The sequence below is a fragment of the Sparus aurata genome, chromosome 22 (assembly GCF_900880675.1).
Source record: "Sparus aurata chromosome 22, fSpaAur1.1, whole genome shotgun sequence".
In the NCBI taxonomy this organism is placed as follows: Eukaryota; Metazoa; Chordata; class Actinopteri; order Spariformes; family Sparidae; genus Sparus; species Sparus aurata.
Window position 1 is genome coordinate 11,427,885 of NC_044208.1, and position 26,032 is coordinate 11,453,916.

The 26,032-nt window shown below is 38.9% G+C and overlaps 2 protein-coding genes and 1 long non-coding RNA gene across 3 annotated transcripts in view; 2 read left to right on the top strand and 1 right to left on the bottom strand.

Annotated features, from left to right (window-relative positions):
* LOC115574023 (exostosin-1) overlaps positions 1–26,032 on the bottom strand; it is a 339,107-nt gene that overhangs the window by 185,796 nt on the left and 127,279 nt on the right. The window lies entirely within an intron of this gene.
* On the top strand, positions 14,169–15,687 carry LOC115574034 (uncharacterized). Its single transcript, XR_003982411.1, has 3 exons — positions 14,169–14,320; positions 14,455–14,594; positions 15,364–15,687. It is a non-coding gene; the product is annotated as an uncharacterized LOC115574034 (long non-coding RNA).
* Positions 17,920–21,611, top strand: LOC115574024 (dicentracin-like). The gene is made up of 4 exons (XM_030405212.1): positions 17,920–18,010; positions 18,100–18,218; positions 18,477–18,516; positions 21,278–21,611. Exons 2-4 carry the CDS (start codon positions 18,101–18,103, stop codon positions 21,369–21,371), a joined length of 252 nt encoding a protein of 83 aa, XP_030261072.1. The 5' UTR covers positions 17,920–18,010; position 18,100; the 3' UTR covers positions 21,372–21,611.

The following is a 26,032-nucleotide window of genomic DNA, read 5'->3' on the forward strand; positions in this document are numbered from 1 at the left end:
TTTAAATGAATACATGCTTGTAATTTTATTGGTCATGATAAACAATAACATTGTTGTTTATTAAGAGAGAGGCATATTCTTATATTAAGTAAATCTGAAAAATGTGTGCTGGTGTGACTAGTTTATAAAATGAACACTCTTCCTACTACCAAATGGTATTAACAATTTATTTACAAAATGCATTCAATGACCACAAAATCCATCAAGTCTTCTGTCATTCCTTCTCTTACATTGACAAACACTGTATTTATACAGCACATTTTTCAGTTGCTAACACACTTTTTCAGAACAGCATGATGGCAGATGCATATTTTTCGGTGACACTATTGGGAGATCTAAAAAATCTTTGCACATGTTGATTGTTTCTTTTTGAATGATCATTGCAGCCATGGAGTTAAACTCATACTACAGTAATACTACTACTACTACTACTACTACTACTACTTAATAATAAAACTTCAGCACATGTGTCATTTAAAGCTGCAGTCTGGAGTTTTGAGAAACAAGTGGACTTGCCAAAAAATTTGAATGATACAGCTCCCAGGTCCCTCCTTCTTCCTCTCTGCTGCGTTGCAGCGCTGCCTTCAAAGTTCCTCCCCTCAGAAGAGCCTGCTGTACATGAACAGGCTTGTAACGACGGCAGTGTTGGGGCTCGTTACTCAAAAAAGTATTAAATTACACATTACACATTACTCTCAAAAATAGTAATGCCTTACATTACATGATTACTCCCTGAAGAAAGTAATTAGTTACATAACTAGTTACATTACTCGTTACATTCATGTTGCTCCATGGTTCCTTAGCAACAAGCTTCGTGTGTACGTGCTGTCTCTGTAGGTGCTTCGTTAAGTTTGAGGTAGTGTTAGCAGCGGTGGAGAGAAGTTTCCAACACGGACAAAGTGTGCACCTTACAGTCAAGTTATTTTCCTTACGTTCAACAAATTCAAAGTAATGTTTGTATCTCCAACCGTCAAAAGTGGCTTTACGCAGTGGGGGGACTTCAGGCAAGTCGCATGCAGCAGCATGTTCTGCTCTTTTGTTGACGCTGCCATTGTCATCCCATCTCTCCTTGCGGGTGGCGACTAACCAATCAGCGATGGTGAAAGATACCTCGTGACAAACCCCAACCAATCACTGTTCCATTATTGTTATTATAACTGCCTGGTCACTTGAAAGACACTTTTGCTAACTAGTAGCCATAAACACAAAGCTAAACACTGGAGTTTGCATACAAGCTAACAAGCTAGATTTAGCAACAAGCTACGTAGCACGACCGCAAAATCATACAACCATATGCGCTATTGTGAGTATTACTGTAACCACTGCCATCATAGCCTTGTGGTTTAAACATAGAATCAAACATATATCAAGAAGGGGTCCTTACTTGTCCAGCAGAAAAGCAGCAAACTCTGCGTCACTCTTGAGTCCTTACAAATCCCGCAGCTCCCTTTATTCTACTGTCAGATCATAATGACAATTTTAGTTAAATATAACAAAAAAATAGTTACAGACTACAGCTTTAAGTAATGTTTTCACATCATGCGTTCTATAAATTGAAGATGAGTCAGATATGTGTAATTGTTCAAAAATGATGGGGCTGAATTGTAAAAAACATTGGAACTTATATCGTCTGTTGTATGCAGGTAAAACAAAAGCATGTCAATTATTGTGATGCAGTTTTTGTGATGCCAGCAGTAGTATTTGAAAGTTGTTGCACTACAATTGGTTATTTGATCCTCTTTAATAGAAATCCTGCTGGTGTTTTGAAAGAATGATTTCATATTGAGTCAAGTTTAGTCATGTTCTGACAGAGTTGTATGTAAACTTTTAATGTTTAAAGTTAAAGTTTTGTTGCATTTTGAAATCTATAGCTGGTATTTACTATAATGAAACAAAATGTGGTTTTGAACAGAAAATTAATTATGTCATGTCGGGTTGTTGCTGTATTAAGAGTTTAGAAAAAGTAGCCCATCATAAATCAAAGGCTTATTAACAAAAACTGTATGAATCGTCAAACTTCAATAAAAGTTGATCATTTCTATCGCACTCCTTGTTGTCTGCATTTGTGGCTCAGTGTTTTATGAGTGACAATGTATGCGGTCCGAGTGATGATTAGTATCAGCGTTGAACAAGCTTATTTTGACACATGTATGAAGTGTGTTTGATGCTCTGAGTCAGTTCTGGAGGTAAGTTTTACTGCTGGGCCAGGATGCATGTTGGTCATGCAAACTGGAAGAAGAGTTTTGATCAAGTGGTTTCAGTGATAATTGTTAGCATTTGAAAAAAGCTGACCTTCAATAGAATAACATCTGAATTAGAACTGCAAAGATAATCTGGTCACCGTCCTTCAATTTGTTAATCATCATTTTTTGTCAATTTTCTAGCAAAAAGATTTGATGGCTCCAGCTCCTCAATTCTGTTGAAGTCAACTCAGTATATATGTGTACTTGTAATTTACCATCTGCATTCTCTGTGATAATATGGAGAAAGTCAGGGACAGGTTGAGAAAGACACTCCCCGGGTACAGAAAAAACCCTGAGTGCTCTGACAAACACATCACAGTGGCCACATCCAGAATCATTCACTGCCTTCATTCACCAGTGTCAAGGCTCATCACATCTCATCCCAAAGGTTTTGCACATATTAAAGTAACATCTGTATTAAATTATGCTTCTCACCTTTCCACAGATCCAAAAAAATGGTGTCACAGACAGAAAGGTAGCAAAGTGACATCTAGAGGTGATGTGTGTTGCCGAGCAGTCATGAGTTACATGTCTCTTTATGTTTTTATTAATTTTGCAATGCAAGCGTCTTATCTACTCATTTTGTATTTGTCATTGTATTATGCAATGCCAAGTTCTGCACATGTATGAAACAATGTTCACTAATCTTATTGTCTAGTGGTACTTCCCCGAAGAAATGAGTAAGTGATTCTGCCAAAGTCATTTTCATCTGTTCGGGGTGGAAGTCCTAAAACTGAACACAATGTTTTCTAAGCAGAAAAATAGTGAAATGATCAAATACTCAGGAGTGAGCTGCTAATGTTGCTGCTGTTTTAGGAGGTCATCGGGGTCATCTCAGGGTCCTCACAGACTGTCACATGACTATCGGCATGCAATGTGGTCAAAAGTGGGTTTTAACTAGAGCTGCCAGTGTTATTGTCGAGACGACTTAAAACAAGAATAAGTCATGACCCAGACCAGAGTGTAACAGGATCAAGACCAAGACTTTGAGGGGTTGAGACCCAGTTAAGACAAAAACCAAGACCAGTCCTAGTCCTAATTTCTTGTTAAACTGTTAAATATCCTGCTTTTGCAGGTGTATGTATATATAACTCTGTATATATGTGTACTTGTAATTTACCAACTGCATTCTCTGTGATATTACGGAGCAAGTCAGGGACAGGTTGAGAAAGACACTCCCCGGGTACAGAAAAAATCCTGAGTGCTCTGACAAACACATCACAGTGGCCACATCCAGAATCATTCACTGCCTTCATTCACCAGTGTCAAGGCTCATCACATCTCATCCCAAAGATTTTGCACATATTAAAGTAACATCTGTATCAAATTATGCTTCTCACCTTTCCACAGATCCAAAAAAATGGTGTCACAGACAGAAAGGTAGCAAAGTGACATCTAGAGGTGATGTGTGTTGCCAAGCAGTCATGAGTTACATGTCTCTTTATGTTTTTATTAATTTTGCAACGCAAGCGTCTTATCTACTCATTTTGTATTTGTCATTGTATTATGCAATGCCAAGTTCTGCACATGTATGAAACAATGTTCACTAATCTTCTTGTCTAGTGGTACTTCCCCAAAGACATGAGTAAGTGATTCTGCCAAAGTCATTTTCATCTGTTCGGGGTGGAAGTCCTAAAACTGAACACAATGTTTTCTAAGCAGCACAATAGTGAAATGATCAAATACTCAGGAGTGAGCTGCTAATGTTGCTGCTGTTTTAGGAGGTCATCTGGGTCATCTCAGGGTCCTCACAGACTGTCACATGACTATCGGCATGCAATGTGGTCAAAAGTGGGTTTTAACTAGAGCTGCCAGTGTTGTTGTCGAGACGACTTTAAACAAGAATAAGTCATGACCAAGACCAGAGTGTAACAGGATCAAGACCAAGACTTTGAGGGGTTGAGACCCAGTTAAGACCAAAACCAAGACCAGTCCTAGTCCTAATTTCTTGTTAAACTGTTAAATATCCTGCCTCTGCAGGTGTATGCCGGCCGCTATATCAATATCGTAAATCTTTACTTACTCATACTGGCATTGATATTGACCCCACAAATCGTGTATAGGATGGATTCTAATATACACTGCTCAAAAAAATTAAGGGATCATTTAATCGTCACGGTGTAACACCAAGTCAGTTCAACTTCAGGGATATCAATCTTTCCCTTTACGAAACACATGAGATTGTGAATCAGTTTCACCTGCTTTGGTGCGAATGAAAGTGACAACAGGTGCAATGAAGATGTAGCCCTAGTTTTGTGTTCTACTGGTGTCCTTGTCACTACTGGTAGCAGTAGTAAGTGGGCGGAACCTGCAGCCCAATCAGGTTCCACAGATATTCCAGCTCCTCCAGGATGGCACATACATGTGGTCGCAAGAACGTTTGCCGGGTCTGCCAGCACAGTCTCAAGAGCATGGAAGAGATACCAGGAGACCAGCCTTTACACAAGGACAGCTGAGCAGGGCTTGAGAAGGGCATCAAACCAGCAGCAGGACCGGTATCTGCTCATTTGTTAGAAGTGGAACAGTGGGAGCACTGCCAGAGCCCTACAGAAATGACCTCTAGCTGCCTACTGGTGTGCACGTTTCTGAGAAAACTGTTAGAAACAGACTCCATGAGGGTGGCATGAGGGCCTGACGTCCTGTAGTGCAGTGGTCCGACAAAAAAATTATAGCAGTTGTCCACTCACCGTCCCCACAGCTGCAGTTCAGCCACTTTAACAGCCAACTTCAATACATTTGTCCATCTCCCTCTTCTTCCGTCTCATCTTTGGGCCTTTTCCTTTTTTCTTTGCAAAGTAACTTTCCGAAGATGTTTGTTTTCCACTAATCTCAGCTAGCTTGATTTTTTAGGCTATACCGGTCCGTGACTGAAACAGGTATGTGTCAAGTGCGCCAAGAGGAAGAGACGGATGTTGTTAAAAGAGAATCCGTTTTTCTTGAGATGAAAATAAAACAACTTTCCGAATATGATCGTCAATATAACGGAAATGAAATAATGTATTTATTCTTTCTCTGCGGCCCGGTACCAAATGACCCATGGACCGGTACCGGCCCGCGGCCCGGTGGTTGGGGACCGCTGCTCTAGCGGGACCTGTGCTCACAGCCCAGCACCCTGCAGCTCAATTGTTATCTCGAGAGAACACCAAAATTGGAAGGTCCTTCTCTCACAGATGAGAGCAGGCTGAAGACACCATGGTGAACGTTATGCTGCCTGTAACCTCATCCAACATGACCATTTTGGTGGTGGGTCAGTGATGGTCTGGGGAGGCATATCCTTGGAGGGTCACACAGACTTGACCCATGTCATAGTAGCCAACGGTGCCCTGACTGCTGTTAGAAAACCGGGATGAAATCCTCAGAGCAACTGTCAGATGGGCCCTGGGTTCCTCCTGGTGCAGGACAATGCCTGCCTTTTTCCCCTGACCTAAATCCAATTGATCACCTATGGGATGTTATGTATTGGTGCACCTGATGCCTCCAAGTACTACCACAGACTGTCCAGGAGCTCACTGATGCCCTGATCCAGGCCTGGGAGAAGATCACCTTGGACACCATCTGCCGACTCATCAGGAGCATGCCCAGATGTTGTTGGGAGTGCTTGCAGGCACTCTGGGCCATACATACTACTCAGTCACATTTTGAGTTTCTGTGATGTTGGATCAGCCAGCCTATGATTTCAATTTTTTACTTGGATTTTGAGTGTGAATTTGAATTCAGCCCCTAATGGGCTGATGATTTTGGTATCCACTGACCACTGTCATGTTATTTTGTTTTCCACAAATTAAACAATGTACACCAGTAAAGATTTTCAACTTGAATAATTTGTTCATCAAGATCTGATGTGTGACTAAAGTGTTCCCTCAATTTTTTTGTGCAGTTAAAATATGTGTGTATATAAGTGTATAAAAAAACATTCCAGAGGTTAATTATGTGTGGGAAATTTGCATTGTTTTCTCTGTACAAGAAATGTAAACAAACCCTTATGAGCTGAAATTAACTATAGGTGTGTGCTGGTCTGTAGTCTTTTTTCCAGTGTTGTTTTCCCTCCTGTCTCCTTGTGGTCCTCACCAGTCTGCTTTCCCTGCACACCTGCAATGCATCTTCCTCTTTAGCTTTTCTCTCTTCCAGGAGTTTTTCTGTTTATTTCCCCTCACCTGTGTTTTGTCCGCCTCATTCCACCTGCATCTCATCCCCTCTATAGTTTTGTTTGTATTTAAGCCTGTGTGCTCCCTCCTGTCTTTGTCACTTGTTTGTCCTTTTCTTCGCCTGAGTTTAACCTTCTCACCATTCACCGTCTCCCAATGGTATGTTCCTTGTTTTTTGCTCCTCGCGTTTTTACTAGTTTGTACGTAGCTTTTGTTTTGCTTCTTTTGGTATTTACAATTCTTGGTTTTGTAGACTTTCCTTAGTGGTTTTTCAACTTGCGATTAAAGCTTGGTTTTTGTTCTTCATCCTGTCAGCCTCCTGAGAGTGTTTCTGCATTTGGGCCCATAATACTCTATTTTTGTCAAACGTACACCTTTTACTATGTTTTACTATCCACCTAAGACCATTTTTTGCAAACATTAGGTTTTCTAGGTGACTCTTGTCTCATAGAAACCATCATTAAGTCTCTCCAGTCACAGTCTTGACTGGTCTTGAAACAAAATCCATTCCTCGCCGTCTGAGTCTGAGACCTTCTTTAGACATAGGTCAAGCTGGGTTACTACAACATTAAGAGCTGCAAAAATAGTTGAATATAACACAACATACATATATAGAATATAAAATGAAGCAGGGAACAAAGATAGATGTTGTCTGATCAGTGAGTGCTGAGTACTCATGCAATAACTACATTATTACATGAGTACTCAGCACTCACTGATCGGTAGTAGTTGTGGGTCAGAATGCGAACATGTTATCGACTTCTCAGCTACTGTAATGCCACCACAAGATGTTCTCAAATGTATATTTCAATTCAGAATGTACTGTTATGTTACAAGAATTATCAATAAACCTACATACTAAAAATATATCCCGTAACTGTTCAAAAAGGATGTTGACCATTTGACTCCTGAATTCTCAAATACCTTGTTTGTTCTTCTTTTGCTGATAGAACTGATAAATTGCTTTCTTACTTAAAGGTCCCATATTATGCTCATTTCTGCTTCTTAACATGGTTCCTTGAAGTCTAAATGGAATGTTAGTAACATGCTTTGGTCGAAATAAGCTGAAGGATTGAGCACAGCAGGGTTCTTGAAACACCAGTTTCACAGCCCTGCTCCAGGTGGCCTGTTTCAGTGCCTTTCCCTTTAAATGCTAATGAGCTACTGCGCGCCGCCTACGGTGCCGCCCACTTCTTCCTGCCTGCGGAAGACGTGAGGACGGCATCATGTGACCATGGCAACGGCGGAGTTTCTGGAAGTAATGGCCGCCGGACAACAATAGGCTCCAGAGGAAAGTAAGAACGAACATTGATTCTTCTCATTGGTTAGTAGTTAAGTTTGTTACCTCGACGTTACTTTTATGTTACTGCAGACTAACGAAAGTTGTACGAGCTTACTGGCCGTCTGCCCCGTGTTGTTTCAAATAACAGCCCCCTTCTCCTGCCTCAAGTGTTTACATCATAAAGCTAAGCCAAACCTCGGCTGGTGTTTACTGCTGTCCAGTTAAAGTAACGCGGATTCAATTTAGCAATAGCAGTTACAAGAGAAAAGCGTGACCGTATATTATTATTTACCTTTATGTAGCCAGGTACGTTGCTTGAGAACCTGTTTATTTGTAGTGACGACCTGTAATTAGCTACTGCCAGCAATTTTCAAATTTTCAATAAGCCACAGTTGCCCCCCATCACCTCTCTACCAGCAGAATTGGTTGTTTTTTTTACCAGTTACAACGGTTTATAAACTTTAGATATATTATCAAAGAAAAAATGCGACGTGATTAGCGATTATAGTTTCCAGTGAATAATAAAAATTCTGCATAAAAGCAGGTGTTCCTGTGGCAATTGTGTACAAATGCCTACATAACCTGAGAATATCTGCTGTATGGAAATACCACAATTAAGTGTGAACACTGGGCAAACATGGTTGTCATTTTTCTGTCTCTCTTTTCTCTAATCTATCGTCACTCACTTACCTTTCATAATTTCTAGGTTAAACGAAGACTACAGCATCTTCCTGAGACACCATCATGCATGGTGGGGACCCTCCTGGCCTGTAACGTGTCTGCCTGAATGTATCTGCACTGCAGAATGCACTGAACATTTATCGGACAGACTATGGACCTTTACGTCTGAGGGGAATAGTGCAGTAAGCTTTTAGTCACATAAATACTATTAATTTATCGCAAAAGTGTTATGATGAAAAGTATATAACTGATTCCTCTATCTTACATTGCTTGTGGTTCATCTTTTACTTATTACCATGAAAATTACATATCAAACAATGAAAACACAGAACAGTCAGGAAAGATGTTTTATTGTAAGAAACATATGTAAACATGTGTTGACATGAATGAAATAATAATAAGAAAATAAATATCTGAAGTGAAACAGTTTGACTTTATATATTAACTTCAATATCAATATGAAAATAATAACAAAAAAAAGTATCTAGTTGCCATGGGTGTAAACATTCAGTGCTGACTTTATATTGAATTGTGTTCAGCCAATATAGCCTACAGAAGCTTTGTAAGCTGGTGCTGGGGCTCTCTGGGGTGGAGAGTGAGAGTTGTGCTGCCTGTCTGTGTGGTCCAAGAGGTCTTCAGGGATTATTAGTTTCAGCACCTCTTTCACATATGGGGCAGGGTCCTGGAAAACCTTCACGAGAGCAGGTCCAACAGTGCATCACCTCAGTCTGCAATGCAATAAACAAATATGTATGTTTACAGGAAAATTGCAGTAGAACCAAAAAGCCTTGTGCTGCAGTGTTGTAAAGTTTCTCTTATTTCTCCTAATTACTGCTTATTTATACATTCTCATTATTTATTTTGAAAACCATCTTAAAATAATTCAGATTTTAAGTTTTAAGTGTTTGTGTTCAACCTTTTGTGTGATGCCTGTGTGTCCATGTTTATTTTAATTTGAGAGGTTCAAATAAAAGATTGTAAAACTTACGGAATGTCGCCACTGTCTACACGGGTTTGGCTCTGCACTCTCCCTTCCTTCCTGGACTTTGGAAAGCTCAGTTTGAAAAGAGGATCTCCTGATGATGTGCTGGCTTGTCCTCTATCAGCCTTCTCACTGTAATGCAGTGCAGCCAGGTAGAGTCTTAAACAGTAAAAAGACAATAAAACATGAAAACAATTGCAAGACATGGGCAAACAATTTAAAATGTTCTCAACAAGTAATCACAGTTTAATTATCCTGCACAGAATTCCCAGATATGGATAGGAGTAACACATGACAGCACTGTTACAGTATAATTCAAGCACTAAAGGCTGCAACGCCTTATGTTACTCTAACCTGACCTCTTTATTTCAGTAACGAGTAATCTAATGCGTTAACATTAACAAACAAGTGATCAGATTAAAGTTATTTATTCAAGTCACTGTGCATTAGAATTATTTTGGTCATTTTCCTTAGTAAAAATATATATTCTTGCTTTTTTCTTGCGTCTCGGGGAGTGATGTCACGTACGTCTCAAGTCACGTTTTTACCATGAGGATAACTCACGTGTAACACCACGCAGCAACACAAAAATGGAGGGAGGAGAGAGATGCGCGTTTTTCTAGCTGTTATTAAAAACAAAAAAGCACAAATACTTGGTCAAGGGCCTGGTCCGGCCCGGCCCGTCCGAGGATAGCGGCGGGCTCGGGCAGAGAATCTAAACTCTGTGTAGCACTCAGCAGTACACTCGTTTTGCCCTGGCCTATGCCAACATATTCCAGCTTAGAAAACGTTTTCAAATGCATTATTTCACAAAATCATGAAAACTTAGACCCGGTGGAGGGTGTGTGTATGTACCGCTTGACCGACCGGGTCTCTGGGTTTGCATGTGGAGACCGTGTTGATCGCGAACTAGCTCGCGGTTAGCATTAGCTTGGAAGATCGCGGTTAGCGTTAGCTGGTACTATGTGACACTGCTTGGTTAGTTTGTGTAAAATTGCTAAATAAAAACAGCTAAATACTTGCACATGCAGACATTTCCCTAGGACACGCATTACATAATGTGCAAGATCAGAAATGTAATACACAGAGTGATTCTGCTGTAGCACTAACTTGTGTGGTCAGAGAAGCTAACGTTAGCGGTTAGCCGCTAACCATACCTTGTTCTCAATGGTAAAACACACAGTACATCAGGCACGAGTTCAGCCTTATCTACAGGAACACACAGCACATTATTTGTATACTTACATGTCACTGGTCTGCAAGTATTCCTTTGAGTACAAGTCTGCCGACTACTCCTGCCTTGTACTGGCCCAAGTTGGTGAAACAGTCAGGTCAAAGTGGTTCACACACACCAACAGTTTTTTGCCAACTTCAGGTGGGACATTGCTCTCAAAAATAAATTCAATCCATGCTGCTCTTTTGTCCTCTGCAGCTGGGAGACGATGAAGTGTTTTGTGCTGGTCCTTGCAACCAACAACAGCGCACTTCTCCTTGAGCTTGGACATGGTGATTTCAATAGCGTAATGGCGGATCTCCGAGACGGTAGCTGCATAGACATATATACATAGACGCCTCATCGACTGTGGAGGGGTGTGCCTACAGCGCCGCCATCTTGGAACAGGGCTAGCAGAGGCAGCGGTGCATCAACCTACGGAGGAAAGAGTTACTCCTTAATCTCAAAGTAGAATTATTTGCTGAATTTTGGACCGATTATCAAACGTATTGATTTGTTAAAAACGTCACACATGTAGCTATGATACAGGGTGCTTGGATATTTTTAAAATGCTGGTTTTACTACCCAAATACAAATTCAACTTAATGTTATCAGCAGACGAGCTTCTGACCGAAGATTTGTGAATGAAAAGATGCCGGTGTTTCGGATTTAACACGGGACTACATTAACTGGCGACCGTGAGCCGAATGCGTCTGTGGTCACCGTAGTTACAACAGATGTTGAAAACGGGAAGAGAAGACGTAGCTGTCCTCTGATCTGCCTCTTTGTTCAGGTTTTTTCTGTGAAAAACATACCTGATACGTGTTTGGGGTCCTGTTTGATTAAACGTGTCAGTCGCTGACTTATTTCACTTACCAGTGCCTTTGTTAAGGCCAGTGCATTTAATACAGAAATAGTGTTCAAAATACGTTGGATTTGATGAGTGAAATAAGTCAGATCTTCAGAGTTGCTGGTTGTTACGGAGGACGTTGTAAACAGGAAAGGTGAGAGTTGCTCTTCCTGTGAACGTGTATCTCTAATAAACCTTTATTAAAAACACGTACTCTGTCTTCTCCCTGTCTGAGTAAACATGCATCACATAGAGGAACTATTGAGCCCTTTCGAACAAACACAATTACGGGACTTGAGCTCACATTCACTGAGGGAAAAAAAAAATACCAGTGCGGCAGTCACTCCACTATGCCAATCAGATCACAGGTGACTCTCGGTATCACCTATTTCACTCCTCACAGCAGACACACAGCCACCTCCTGGTCGCAAAAGGAGGCCAGATCAACTTGTGACTGCAGTGTCTGTTCACCGTGTCTGTACGGTGATGATTTATAACACAAATAAGATTTTCCAAAAGAATATGGTGTTTCTTGGACAGCTGGACAGCCACGAGGAACAAAGTTCTCCTCTGTGTCCTGCAGCGTGCAACAAAGTCTGAGTCCTCAGGGGAGCCACTCAAAAAAATGGAAAGAATGTGATCCTGTGAGTTCCTGCAAGCTGTTCTGACGGTCTGATATTCAAAAAGGGTAGAGACAGCAGAGCCTATGTCTACAATAATAATAATAATAATAATAATGATGATGATAATGATAGAGATATAATTATAATACTAACAATATAATATGAATATAATAATAATAGCAAAAGCAACAATAATAATATAATTAAGCAATAACAAGAATCATAATATAATGATAATAATAATAATAGCAATAATAATAATAACAATAATAATAATACCAGTAATAATGAAAATAATATGATAATAATAGCAATAATAATAATAGCAATAATAATTAAAATAATATAATGATAATACAATAACAATGATAATGATACGTATAGTATATGTATATATATATATATATATATATATATATATATATATATATATATATATATACACATACATGTATATATATGTGTGTGTGTGTGTATATATGTATTAAAATAATATGATAATATAATAACATAATGATAATGATACGAATAGTATGTATATATGTGTGTGTGTATATATATATATATTAAAATAATATAATGATAATATAATAACATAATGATAATGATACGAATAGTATATATATATATATATATATATATATATATATATATATATATATATATATATATAAATATAATGTATATAAATATATATAAATATAATGTATATATATGTGTGTGTGTTTATATATGTATCAAAATAAGATAATGATAATATAATAACATAATGATATATATATATATATATATATATATATATATATATATATATATATGTATCTGTCTGTCTGTCATGTATGACGTTTGACAAACAAACCTCGTTAAAATAGCTTGACAACTGAGCGATTTATTATCACTTTTATTGTGTAGAAACACCATTCCTCCATAGCTGTAATGCACTGTAGGAGCGAGTGGGCCTGTTCCAAGATGGCCGCCCTGTAGGCACGCAGCCCTAGTGGGCGGCAGCAGTCAATGCGGCGTCTATGTATATATGTCTATGGGTAGCTGTACCTGGTGGGTGGAGACACCGTGCGGTGAAGGGAGGGGCAGTGGGGTAGCCATATGCAAATGAGTGGCCGTCGACGTCGACAGCCGCAGCAAATTTGACTGGTGTATCTGGAAACTGCAGGCAGGACCCCTTTAGAAATCTGTATCTCACTCAAAAAAGCATGGATAGTCTTTTTTCAAAGTTTCTAGGTGTGTGGCAGCACCATGGACCCACAAAAACACCCCAAATACCAGAAAAAGTCAGTTTTTCATAATATGGGACCTTTAAGAAACATCATGCGTTGTCGGTACAATCATGTACAAGACATGAACATTTGTCATGCATTTTTTTCTGTGAGGGGGAATTTATTTTTTATCAAAAATTACAATATCTAAAATAATATATAACATTTATAGGTGTACTATGCTTTAACAAAACTAAATCAAACTCTCTTTGTTTTTATGAATGAATAAAGTCAAAAAAACAAACCTTAAGGGACAACACAATTTCATACTGTTTGACTTTGTTTATATCTGGCGGACCCTGCCACATTTCTAGCTTCAGTGTTCTGGGGACCTCCTGTTCCTCTGAGAACAGCTTTTTTATTCAGTTAAGCATGTAAGAGTTTGTGTTATTACTTAATTGGTGTTGTAAATATTAAACTCAGACTGGTCTTGGTCTTGACTGGGTCTCAACCTCTCAAAGTCTTGGTCATGTATTGATCTTGACACACTCTGGTCTTGGTCACAAATTGTTCCTGTTTTAGGTTGTCTTGACAACAACACTGGCAGATCTAGTTAAAACCAACTTTATATTACATGCTGATAGTCATGTGACAGTCTGTGAGGACCCTGAGATGACCCCTGATAACCTCATTAAACAGCAACATTAGCAGCTCACTCCTGAGTATTTGATCATTTCACCATTTTGCTACTTATAAAACATTTGGTTCAGTTTTAGGATGTCTACCCCAAACAGATGAAAATAACTTGGCAGAATCACTTACTCATGTCTTTGAGGAAGTATGATAACAAAATGAGATTAGTGAACATCTTATCATCCAAGGGCAGAGCTTGGCATTGCAAAAAAAAAAAAAAACCAGAGTGACAAGATAAGACAATTGGGTTGAAGAAAATATCCATCTTTATAAAGAGACGGATCACTCAGGACTGCTCGACACAGACGTCCACGAGATTTCACAGTGCTCACTTTTCTGTCTGTGACACCAGTTTTAGCTGTTTTTTGGGGGGGCTGTGACAATCCGTGGGAAGGTGAGAAGTAAAAGTCTAGTCTTATATTACTTTAAAAGATGAAAAGTCGTTTAAGATGACATGTGATGAGCTTTGACACTGGTGAATGAAGGCAGTGAATGACCTGGATGTGGCCACTGTGATCTGTTCTTCAGGATGAAGTGTGTTATGATCTTTCTGGTGTTGACCCTGGTTGTCCTCATGGCTGAACCCGGAGAGTGCTTTTTTGGACGTCTGAAATCCATATGGAGCGCTGTTAAGCATGGATGGAAAGCCGCAAAGAGTCGATGGAGAGGTAAATCAAAACTGGATGTATATTCAGTGTCAACTTCAATAAGCCTTCTTCTTACATTCAGTTTTTGTGATGAATGAGTGGAACACATACTACGTTGTTACTAACTATTCATGAAGTTTGGTTCAATAATATTCAATAAATATATAGATAGACACAAGTGAGCTTAAACAACAAAATTGTGTTTATTTTCATGTTAACATAAAGTGTCGTTTACCACCAAGAGTGGCCGACAGTCCACTGCAATCTATTTCGCCAGTGCGTTTGTTAATTTGCCAGTCATGGACTCACTCATTTTGGCTCTGAACCCTGTCATCTTGTCGACACTGCCTGCTCGAACTAGGAGCGTTGTCTTTGCTAGCTGCAACATCTTTGACACTGAGGTGGTAGCAGAGGCTGGAAGTGCTCCGGTGAAATTCTTTCTTGCACAAATTGCACACAACTGTGCTTTTATCCAGGTTTCCACCCAGTAGTTTTTTAAAACACCCACCAAACCCAGCAACGACTTCTCATCGGTTTCCATTTCTTGTGTTGTGTCCACATGCATCAGTATTACGAGTTTGCTGGGAACTTGTGCAATGAGCAACGCGTTCCGTGCTGTTTTCTTGTCGCATTATTTTTTCTGTTATTAATTAATTGAGATATATATATATATATATATATATATATATATATATATATATATATATATATATATATATATATATATGTATACACATATAAGGTTTGTGTGTGTGTGTGTTATTTCATTTTCATCTTCTTGCCTGTTTAGAGTCAAAACAAAGCGAACAAGGAGAACAAGCAGGACAAGGAGGACCACCAGCAGACCAAGGTCAAGCTCCACCAAATGTTGCATGGAGATGAGACATTTATAAAGCCAGTGGTTCTGAAGGAGCATCAATGCCCCTTTAATAACACGCTTTCTGCTTTGCAGTGTGAGAAACACATGGATCATCAAACAAACCAGTAGTCTCAGGTTTGCAGGATTCATGTAGACATCATTGAGCCATGGTTCCAATCAGTTTGGAAAAACGTGAAATTTTGCTAGCAACTGTCAACTGTTCGGATGAATAAAACTGCATTACAAAAAGTCAAACTCTGCTGTTATTATTATGTCTATTTGAATAATCATGGTATAATAATAAGGGAAAACTTTAAATATTTGTTTAGATGTGTAAGTATACATATATATTTCAATGGGTCCGAGTAAATTTAGTTGGCACACAGCATAAAGTAAAGTTTTATTTCAATCTTAGAATGAATATCCCTGCATAATGATGCAGCTGCAGCTCCAAACCTCTAGCAAACAATAGCACAACATCTGAACATTACCTCTGCCAACTTTTACGCTAATAATCAGGTACCAAACTATATATTTCATTTATATGTTACCATAGGCCCATTGGGCTCTGCTCAGGCTTTACAAATTAGAGGAAGTACACAAGCTGAACACTGAATTTATTACATAGATTGGAATTCGGCCATGATGTAAACAAAGTTTATTTGCTATTGACATTAGAGCATTTGTTGTAGTGTAATGAGGTAATAGGTCAGAGGCCTGTGGGTACTCAGTATTTTGATATTGCTTTATATTATAAATCATCAGCTCTATTTTCTTAACACAGTGATCAGGATGCTGATGGTATCATAAAGTTGTGTTTGAAATTTTCTGTAATGATCTTAAATCATCTTACTTTTGTCGAGGGAACCAGGGCAACACTAATGTTTGAGTTAACCTACAAAAATAAGTCATGTGTGATAATGCAGGGGCCCATGTCAAAGGCTGCAGACTTGAGATGCTGCTTGATATCTGGTTCTAAATATTGACTGAAGATATTTAAGGGGACTGCTGGGGAACACTCATTGAGAATCATTACATTTTTCTCTTTTCTTATAGACTGTAATATGCAGTCATGAAACTTCACAGGTGTGAAGATGAGAAAAAAATAAAGGCCCAGTTTAATCTGCAGATGTGGTCCAACCCATGTATACTGAGTACTCATGTAATAATGTAAATATCACTACTGAGGAGTCATGAGTTGGAATGTGAACATGTTATTGACTCCTCAGCTAGTGTAATACCACATTAAGATGGTCTATAGTTAACATTTGATATCAGAATGTACTGTTGTGTTACAAGACTTAACAATAAATCTATATACTCATTTTTTCCTTGAACTTTACAAAGAGGAAGCTGACCTTAATACATACATTATGCAGTTGTGTAATACCTGGTTTGTTCTTCTTTTGCAGATAAAACTGATAAATGACTTCCTTTCTTAAAACATCATGTAACGGTCAAACACACAACATTTGGAGAACAAGACTCGTAGGCAATGACTTGTTTGCAGCACTACAGTACTTCAATATAATGCTGTTTGGTCACACAGTTGACCTTTGAAAAAGCTTTTGCAATTTGGGATTTTGCACTTGGCCATATTGACTGTATTTTTATTTATTGGGCAGCTCTAGTTAAAAGCCGTTTTTACACACATTACACATTGATAGCTGTCTGTCAATCTGTGGGACCCTGAGCAGACCCTTGCAGTTCCCCTGTTAGAGCAGAAACTTTTGTAGCTCAATACGCACACATGTTATGACCCTCGGCCCACTCCGTATTTTGGGAAATCAGGTAGTGATGCAGCAGTTACAATGTGGATGGCAGCAGAAACAAACCTCCTTGAGAAAAAAATGGGTAAAGAAAAGGGTCAAACTTTCAAGAGCAATAGCTAAATGGCTAGCTGCAGCTTGCAGGCTGATTAATATAATCTAGTTAACCTTTATGAGTGTAAAGTTGGACACTGCATTGTGCTAGTACTACTAAGGAATGTTAAACTCAGGTCAATATGCCCAATCTGTTGTTGCTTGTTAGGGGTAACAGTATTTGTTGTTTTGGATTGTTGCAATAATAAGAAACATACATTTGCATAAAAGAAGCATATTTGTCCTCACCCATGCCAATACGAGTGTAAGAAACTTGAAAAATGTAACTTCAAGGTATATTTAGAAGAGGTTAAAACATGTGCGATTAATTTTATCATTAATCGCAAGTTTACTACTGACAAACATGCGATTATTGTGATTAAATATACTAATAGATTGACCGCCCTAGTTTTAAGACGTCTACCCCAAAGAAATGAAAGTATTTTTAGTCCATGCACTTGCTCACGTCTTTAAAGTAGTGGGATTTGATATTGAGATTAGATTAATATCTGACATTGCAAAATATATTAAGAAACACATAATGACTTAAGCACTTTGGCTGAGAAAAAAAAATGCGATGATCTCCCTATAAAAAGAGAGGTAACTCAATGACTCCTCGCCAAAGACATCTACATCACCTCTAGGTCTCACAGTGCTCATTTTGCTGTCCGTGACGACGGTTTTTGCTTTGGCTCTGATAATCAATCTGCAGAAAGGTGAGAGGAAAATTTAAACCTCATGTTACATATATAGATGCATTGTCTTTGGAATGAGATGTAATGAGCCACGGTGATGTTATTTTCAGGATGAAGTGTGTCATGATCTTTCTGGTGTTGACCCTGGTCGTCCTCATGGCTGAACCCGGGGAGTGTGTTTTTGGACGTCTGAAAGCCATGTGGAAAGCTGCCAAGAGTGGATGGAGAGGTAAATCAAAACTGAATGTATATTCAGTGTCAACTTGAATAAGTTTATGTAGAAAGACTACCTCAGACAGTCAGCTGTAAATAAGCACTTGCATGAAAAACAAATAATGAAATGGATCGTAAGTTAGGGTTGTACGCAGGAGGAGCTTTAGTTGTTGATAAATACAATTAAACACACATTGAACACTTAAACCATCTTACAAAAACTTTATAATCTGTTTTAAATATCAATTTCAATCTCATCTCTTTGCCTGTTTAGCACAAAAACACAAAATGGACATGGAGAAGATGGCTAGAAGGTAAGGACTTAGTAGTCACTGTTATTTGTAACTGTTATGGGATATTGAATGAGTATTGAACAGAAATAAGACTGAAATAAGAAATAAGGATGTAATGTATGCAGGGGCGTAGCCATCATTTCAGAGGTGAGGGGGACAAATTATTCAGAGTTCTATTGAGTGATTTATTATCCTCTTGCATTCGATTGCACCTCTCCTTAGTGGCTAAAGAACCACATAACCACAAACAGCACAGCACCAGGGGACCGACTTCACGTCTTTAAAATGATATACTACCAAAAGCTAAAGTCAAAATCTAAAATCTAAAGCTGCCAAACTCTGGTTGAGTTGACACAGAATGACCCTCGAGCATCTACAGGGTGAGTAACCAGATAATTCAATGCCAAATGACACTGAACACGAAAAGTTCTGTAAAACACCGTTCCTGTTTCAAATTATCAGCACCAAAATGGAATGGTAGTGACAAGGTAACAGGGTAATAAGCCACATAATTTAATTTAATGGCAAGCAACATTTTGAAATAGAATTAAGAATACAGTAGTAGTAGTGAAATTGTTGTAGAATTTAACCTTAAAGTCCCTTTTATGCTATTGAAATTATTTCTCTCAGCCAGTTATAACAGAGACGTTCTAAGGATTATGGTCATAATTTCTCCTCACCTGCTGTGAAGACTAGGGTTGCCAACCGTCCCTTGAAAAACGGAATCGTCCCGTATTTAGAAACAAAGTTACGCGTCCCGTATTGAGCTTAAAAGGGACGCACTTTGTCCCATATTTCCTTGAGAATCAAAATGGTCTTTAAAATGTCAATGGAATCAATGAATGACGGCGTTTTATATGAAAATATACGGTAATCTTACTGCCAGCCCTCTCTTGCTCTGTGACCAATGAGCTGACAGCACACTCACACACAAGAATAACAATGCAGAATCCGGCTCTTCTCATTGGTCGAGGTACTGTCGCTTGCAAGAAGATACTGGAAGACAAGAGACTGAGGCAACTGGCAAAACAATCCAGCATGGCTCACAACGACACAGGTTCACAGGACACTGCAGACGGTATGCCTTCCACCATGAGCAGTAACGGTACTCCCCCGAGAGAAAAAGAAAAGGCTGCAAAAATACAGAGTCGAATGAGATAAAGAAAACGTGGCTGGAAAAAGTGTAGATAATGTCTGCTGGCGCACTTTTTCTGTAGCCCATGGTGAACTGTTTGACGTGAAACAGCATGCATCTAGTGGTCTACACGTGAGGGACAACCAGGTGGACCCTTGACTGGTTTGTTGTCCACCAGGCAACACCAGAGGCAGATATGGTATGTAGAAAAAATGAGAATGTTTTTTAAGTCCAAGGGGGGGGGGGGGGGTTGTCCCTTATTTATTTTTCAGGGAGTTGGTAACCCTAGTGAAGACCCTCCCTGTTCATTCCTGCTGCTGCTGGCCTCTGGTCCACTTTCTCCTCCCTGACCCTGCTCTTTCTCTTGTATAAAGATTAAAAAAATATGAGCAAAACAATAGTGAGCACAAGTTCTGTGCAGAAATTAAGGAGGAGTGGGTTTATTCAAGCTTTTTCGATTATTATTATTTTTTTATTTATATTATAAAGTGTTAAAATAAAATGTTTCATCATCAAATAAGTTTTTAATCGTTAATTTTCGTGTTCTGAGTTTTCTCTATTAAAATCTTGTGTAAATATGCAATAATTACAGTTTACTATGTGCAACGATATGAATATTGATAAATGTATAGCCTAATTCAACTTGTTAAAATGTACATTTTGCTGTTATTTCGTTTTTTTTTTTTAAATATCATGACACAATGAATGCATTCATCACTCAGTTGGGTATTTACATGAGTGATTATAGAGTTTAAATCTAGCAGTCAAATTTCTAATAGTGTTGGAACTCTGGCCCTGCTAAAGTCCAACTGAAACTTTGGTCCAATCAGAAACGTATAATTTGACCGGATCTAACTCTAGGGGTTGTGAAAAGCGCACTGTTATGTCTTAACCAAGATATCGATCATTAATTGGATCAGATCTGACTGGAATGGCTGGTAAATTGATTCAATTCACCGCCAGCACACAAATTCAACTGCGTTTGGCAGGTGCTGATTTCCGTCCCTGAGCGTTACTCAAGTAAGAGTATTGTTACTTTAGAATAATATTGCTCAAGTAAAAGTAAAACATTTCACAATGTAAAACTGTTAAGAGTACAATTTGTCCAAAAAGTTACTCAAGGAAATGTAACGGAGTAAATGTAACTAGTTACTACCACCTCTGCACCTAGCAAGCGATTTAACATAGCTAACAGTTAACAATTGTTAACTAGCTTAACTTGATATATTGACATTTATTAGTAAGTCATCATTTAGCTAAACATTATCTACATGCAACAGCATCACTCAACTTACACAGTTTATTTGGAAAAAAATGAGTTTTTTGCCTCTTGGCTGGTTTGCTGAACATGCTGAACAAGAGCTGAATCGACGTCTGTGTGATTCAAATCCTTCGCAACACCACAGCGGTGTTTGCAGCCTGGGTCCGCCTACTCATGGTGCGTTCAAAGGCGGCTCGGAAAAACGCGTTTCCACGTGTTTAAAATTAATTGAATGGTTGTAATGGCTGTAAAAAGTGTGGGGGACAGAGGGCAACTGATACGGGAAGTGCGGGGGACATGTCCCCCGCGTACCCCGCGTCCGCTACGCCCATGAATGTATGTAATTAGAAACTGAAACCTGTACTTTAATTCATTTCTGAACCAAGGTATGGACAAAATTGGCAACAAGGGGGACAAGAAGGACAAGGAGGACCACCAGCAGACCAAGGGCAAGCTCCACCAAATACTTCATGGAGATGAGACATTTTTCAGCCAATGGTTCTGAAGGAGCATCAATGCCCCTTTAATAACAAGCTTTCTGCTTCGCAATGTGAGAAACAAATGGATTATCAAACAAACCAGTAGTCTCAGGTTTGCAGGATTCATGTAGACATCATTGAGCCATTGCTGCCATGGTTCCAATTGGTTTTGAAAAACATAGTATTTTGCTTGCTACTGCAAACTCTTGTGATGAATAAAACTGCATTACAAAAAGTAAAACTCTGCTGTTTGTCACTATTTAACCTGTTAAGAACTAGCCCTCAATTTTCGCGTCTCTGCTCGATAATTAGTGTATCTCTGAAAGTACGAGGTCTATTTTAATAATCAAGGTATCATAATAAAGAGAACAATTTTTAGATGTGTCAATATACGTAAATATGTCACATATGAACATTTGTTGTAGTGTAATGAGGTAATAGGCCAGTAGGTACTCAGTATTGTGATATTACTTCATAAGACAGCTCTATTTTCTTAAAACACAGTGATCAGGATGCTGATGGTATTATAAACTTGTGATTGAAATTTTCTGTAATGATCTTAAATCATCTTGCTTTGGTCGAGGGAACCAGGGCAACACTAATGTTTGGGATAACCTACAAAAATAAGTCATGTGTGATAATGCAGTGCCCTATGTCAGAGGCTGCAGACTTGAGATGCTGCTTGATATCTGGTTCTAAATATTGACTGAAGATACTGAAGGGGACTGCTGGGGGAACACTCATCGAGAATCATTACATTTTTAAGTTTTCTTCAGTGTCAGGTGATCATTGTCTGTATATACATGGGTACATCACAAAAAGGACCAGTGCATAGCTAATTTGGCAAAGTGTGCAGTCTTGCTTTCAATTAGCTACAGGGTTAAAGATTGAGGCACCAGGTCTTAAAAGCAATAACCTGAAAGATGAGTAATGCTGCTATTTCTTGGTCCCACCAATGGAGGTGCCAGACAGAGCCGGCCCTAGGCATAGGCAGTATCGGCAAATGCTAGGAGGGGGCGTCATCCACGGGGGGTGCCACAAACGGGGGAGGAAAATAAATAAAATAAATAATAATAATAACATACAATTTTCTACCAGTGCTATTACTACTATTATTTTGAAATACTATATCAGCCCACAGCAACATAACTTCAGAGCAAAGACTATTAAAAAATGGAGAGGCCTTTTTTCTGGGTTCTGACTCATTGCACTGTACCTGTCCTGCAAGTTCAAATAAAAAAGCAGTTACACATTTCCCAAAAACGAAGATGGGAGAGTGTCAATATGACTTTTGTAATGGGGGGAAACATGGGGAAAAACATCAAAAGAAGCTGGCTGATGTACTCAAACAGAAATTTCAGCTTGCACTGCTTCTGCTGCTAAATGTTTTCTCCAAAATAATACAGACTTAATAAGGAAGGACTAAAGGACTGGAAAAATGCAAGCCACTTGCTGAAGGTTCATGAGGATAGCCAGGAGCACAATACCCACATGGCAACATGGAAGGAGTTGGAGGTCGTTTTGCAAAGCAGCTGAAGACAGATAAGCAAGAGATGGTACTCTGAGGCTGAGAGACAATATGTTATTAATATGATGATATTTTGTCACTTGTTTCTTTCTTCAGTTTTTGTTGGGTGTGATAATCAAAATCTTGAATACATACATGCAGTTTCTGTGTGATTGTATGAAAACTGATTGTGAAATGTGATGCAAGGAGGTGCCAGCTAAAATCTTACCTAGGACACCAAATTACTCAGGGCCGGCACTGGTGCCAGATCAGTGAAATGCTCATTTAGGTGCTTTTATTTTGACATAACCAAAAAGATCTATTTTTATGGAAGCCCAATTCCAACAGTTAATGAAAAAAGAAATAAGATGAAAGCTATACAAAATAAAAAATATAGTTAGCATGAAATAAAAATAGAAACAATGAGATGAAAGTCAAAATTATGAGACAAAAGTCTAATTTTTGCACCCCATAATTATGACTTTTTATTTCAGTTGTATTTTAAGTTTTTTTATGATGTAACTAGGGAATATTTTTCACCAAGGCTACATTTTCATCAATTTGTCTTCTTAAACTGTCGGAATAGGCTTCCATACATTTTATCTTTGAGGTACATGGATTAATGTTATCCAATAGATAGTATTAAATGAATTTCCAATTTAATGTTAATAACAGTTAAGCTTTTGCATGTGCCTATACAAATCCCTCCCTCCTCTCTTTCCTACACTAGTGCAGCTAATTTGGCTTCAGAGAGTGGAGTCCAGGCAGGCTGAGGTGTCAAAGATATGGATGATGGATCTCTCACTGTCGCCTGAAGACAACCTAAAGGGTATATTGGACCAACTCCGAAAATTACACCTGAATCTCCCCCATAAAATAAAACAAGCACACACCAACAGGCAGGCAAAGTTTGTTTTGGGCAGATGAGGCTTCACTTAAAACATATTGATCGGAAATGAGATGTGGTCAGAGGGGGGATGAGGTTAGAAAGGTGTGTGTGTCTGTGTGTGTGTGTCTGAGGGTCATCCATGTCATTGGCTTCGCGGTTGTTTACCTAGAGGCGAATGCTGGCCTCACACACAAGCCCTGCCCAGACAGAGATGCGTGGTAAATAATAGAAGAGCTATGACAGAGGGCAAACGCACACAAACACAGGCTAGCATCAAGGTTAAAGATGGGTGTGGGTGTAATGGAAGAGCTCTTTATCGACACGTCATTAATACATGAGGAGGGTTCACCACAGCACAGAGGGAGGAGGCACAGAAACATGTAGTCAGCGTGGACCCTGACATCTGCATATCAAAAGCATCAGAGGTCTGTATGTCTCCATGACAGTTCAGTCGATATGATTTCAGCCGCACTGCAGAGTCAGGTGACACCCCCCTCACTTACTCACGTTACAGATTCTCACCATTCAGATAAGCTGTTGACTCAAAGGGCCAAGATCAGGTGTAATAATAATGTGGTTTTGAATAATCCTTGACACACAAATTACTTTTTTTTCTAAATAATTTTGTGATCACTGCAGTGTACGGAGTAAATAAAACTGAGGTCAAAATAAATGTCACCCACTACCAAACAACTAGAAGTCTTTTATGAAGTTTGAAGCTTGAAAAGAAAATGTAATACAATACATTAACATCAAGGGACACACTGATAACATTTTCATGTTGTAAAATCTTTTTAAATGATACGTAAGCTTAGAGAAAGGTGCAGAATATCTCTTTTCCTTGAGAACGAATAGTATCAAAATGTTTGTCGGGTCCAAAGTGATTGTTTTGTTTATTGCTGTGCAAGAATTATGAAAGTTGGTTTCAGCTTCTTACCAGGTTTGTGAACCATCGTGGAACACAATTAAGCGGTATCTGTGTTTCCACAGCATGAAGAGACTTGGTATGTTGCCTGTTTGTGGAAAACATCGTAAAAATGGTTTAGCTCTACAGTATGTAGTACAGGTTACTAGCGCAACCAACTGGCAACAACTTGAGGGGCCAGACGATTTGAACAACAGCTGTGTTTTATCGTAAATGCAAAGGTAAATGGAAATAAAATGGCACATTTAGCTATTGAATGTTTTCAGTGACACTGTTAACGATTTGGAGAAACAAAAAGGTCCTAACATCCCACTGTAGTTTAAACCTAATGCTTTTCTTTGTCATAAACACCAATACACTGAATAAGGTATATATCATATATATACATAGAATTTTGTACTCGCATTATCCTAAATGTGATAATAGATAAACCAAGACAGATCAATGTTTTTATTTAAGATAACAGTGTGTTTCATTTGGTCACATGGGAAACATTAAATAATACATGAGAAATTAAGGAAGAAAGATGGCAACAATGACTACAAGTAACATGAATAAAACTTTACTCTATTACCATGTCTGTGAACATTTCTGCCCCCAGTCATGTTGATATATTTCTATTAGCAAAGCTGTTTGTTAAACAATTAAAACAACAACTTCTATGATCCCACTCTACCTCAGGACATCATTCAACTTCATCTTTTTGATTAAAGGAGTCATCACCCGGAAATCGCAATTTCTCTCGTTAAATCATGCATATTGGTGTTGGACATCTGTTGAAACTTGCCTGAAAAGCTGGAGTTTGAAAGTGGCTTATTTTTTTCGCTTTGGCTCTTTTTCCGAACAGGAATAGCGCACAATAGTGCGTGTTCCTAAAGCACGAGATTTTGACTCTGCTCCTGTGGTGACGTTACCACAGGAGGCTACTTGCATAAGCACCGGCTCACAGCCGTCCTCAGCCAGACTTTCTGAGTGAGCACGCCGAATCTGCTTATTTCTCTGTCATTTTCACGCCATACATCGTGACCGCCAGCATTAAAACTCAGGTCTTACATGTAAAACACGAGTATGAAAAGTAAGAAGGAAAAAAAAAGAATTTACCATTTAGAGACATCCTGCTGTAAACGTGTCTCTTCCACCGTCTCTGCCTCTTCACTCTCCCGTTCAGGTTCCGACTCTGGCTCGTACAGAAATGCCTGAATTCCGTATGGTTCGTCATTTAGTGTGTGCGCCATGACAGTGGGCTGTTTATGTTTTGGAGTCTGTGTGCATGCAGGCTCGCCCCCCATTCCGGCTCTGTCCTTCCTGCGGCCAATCAACGCGCGCCTCATTACATATTAA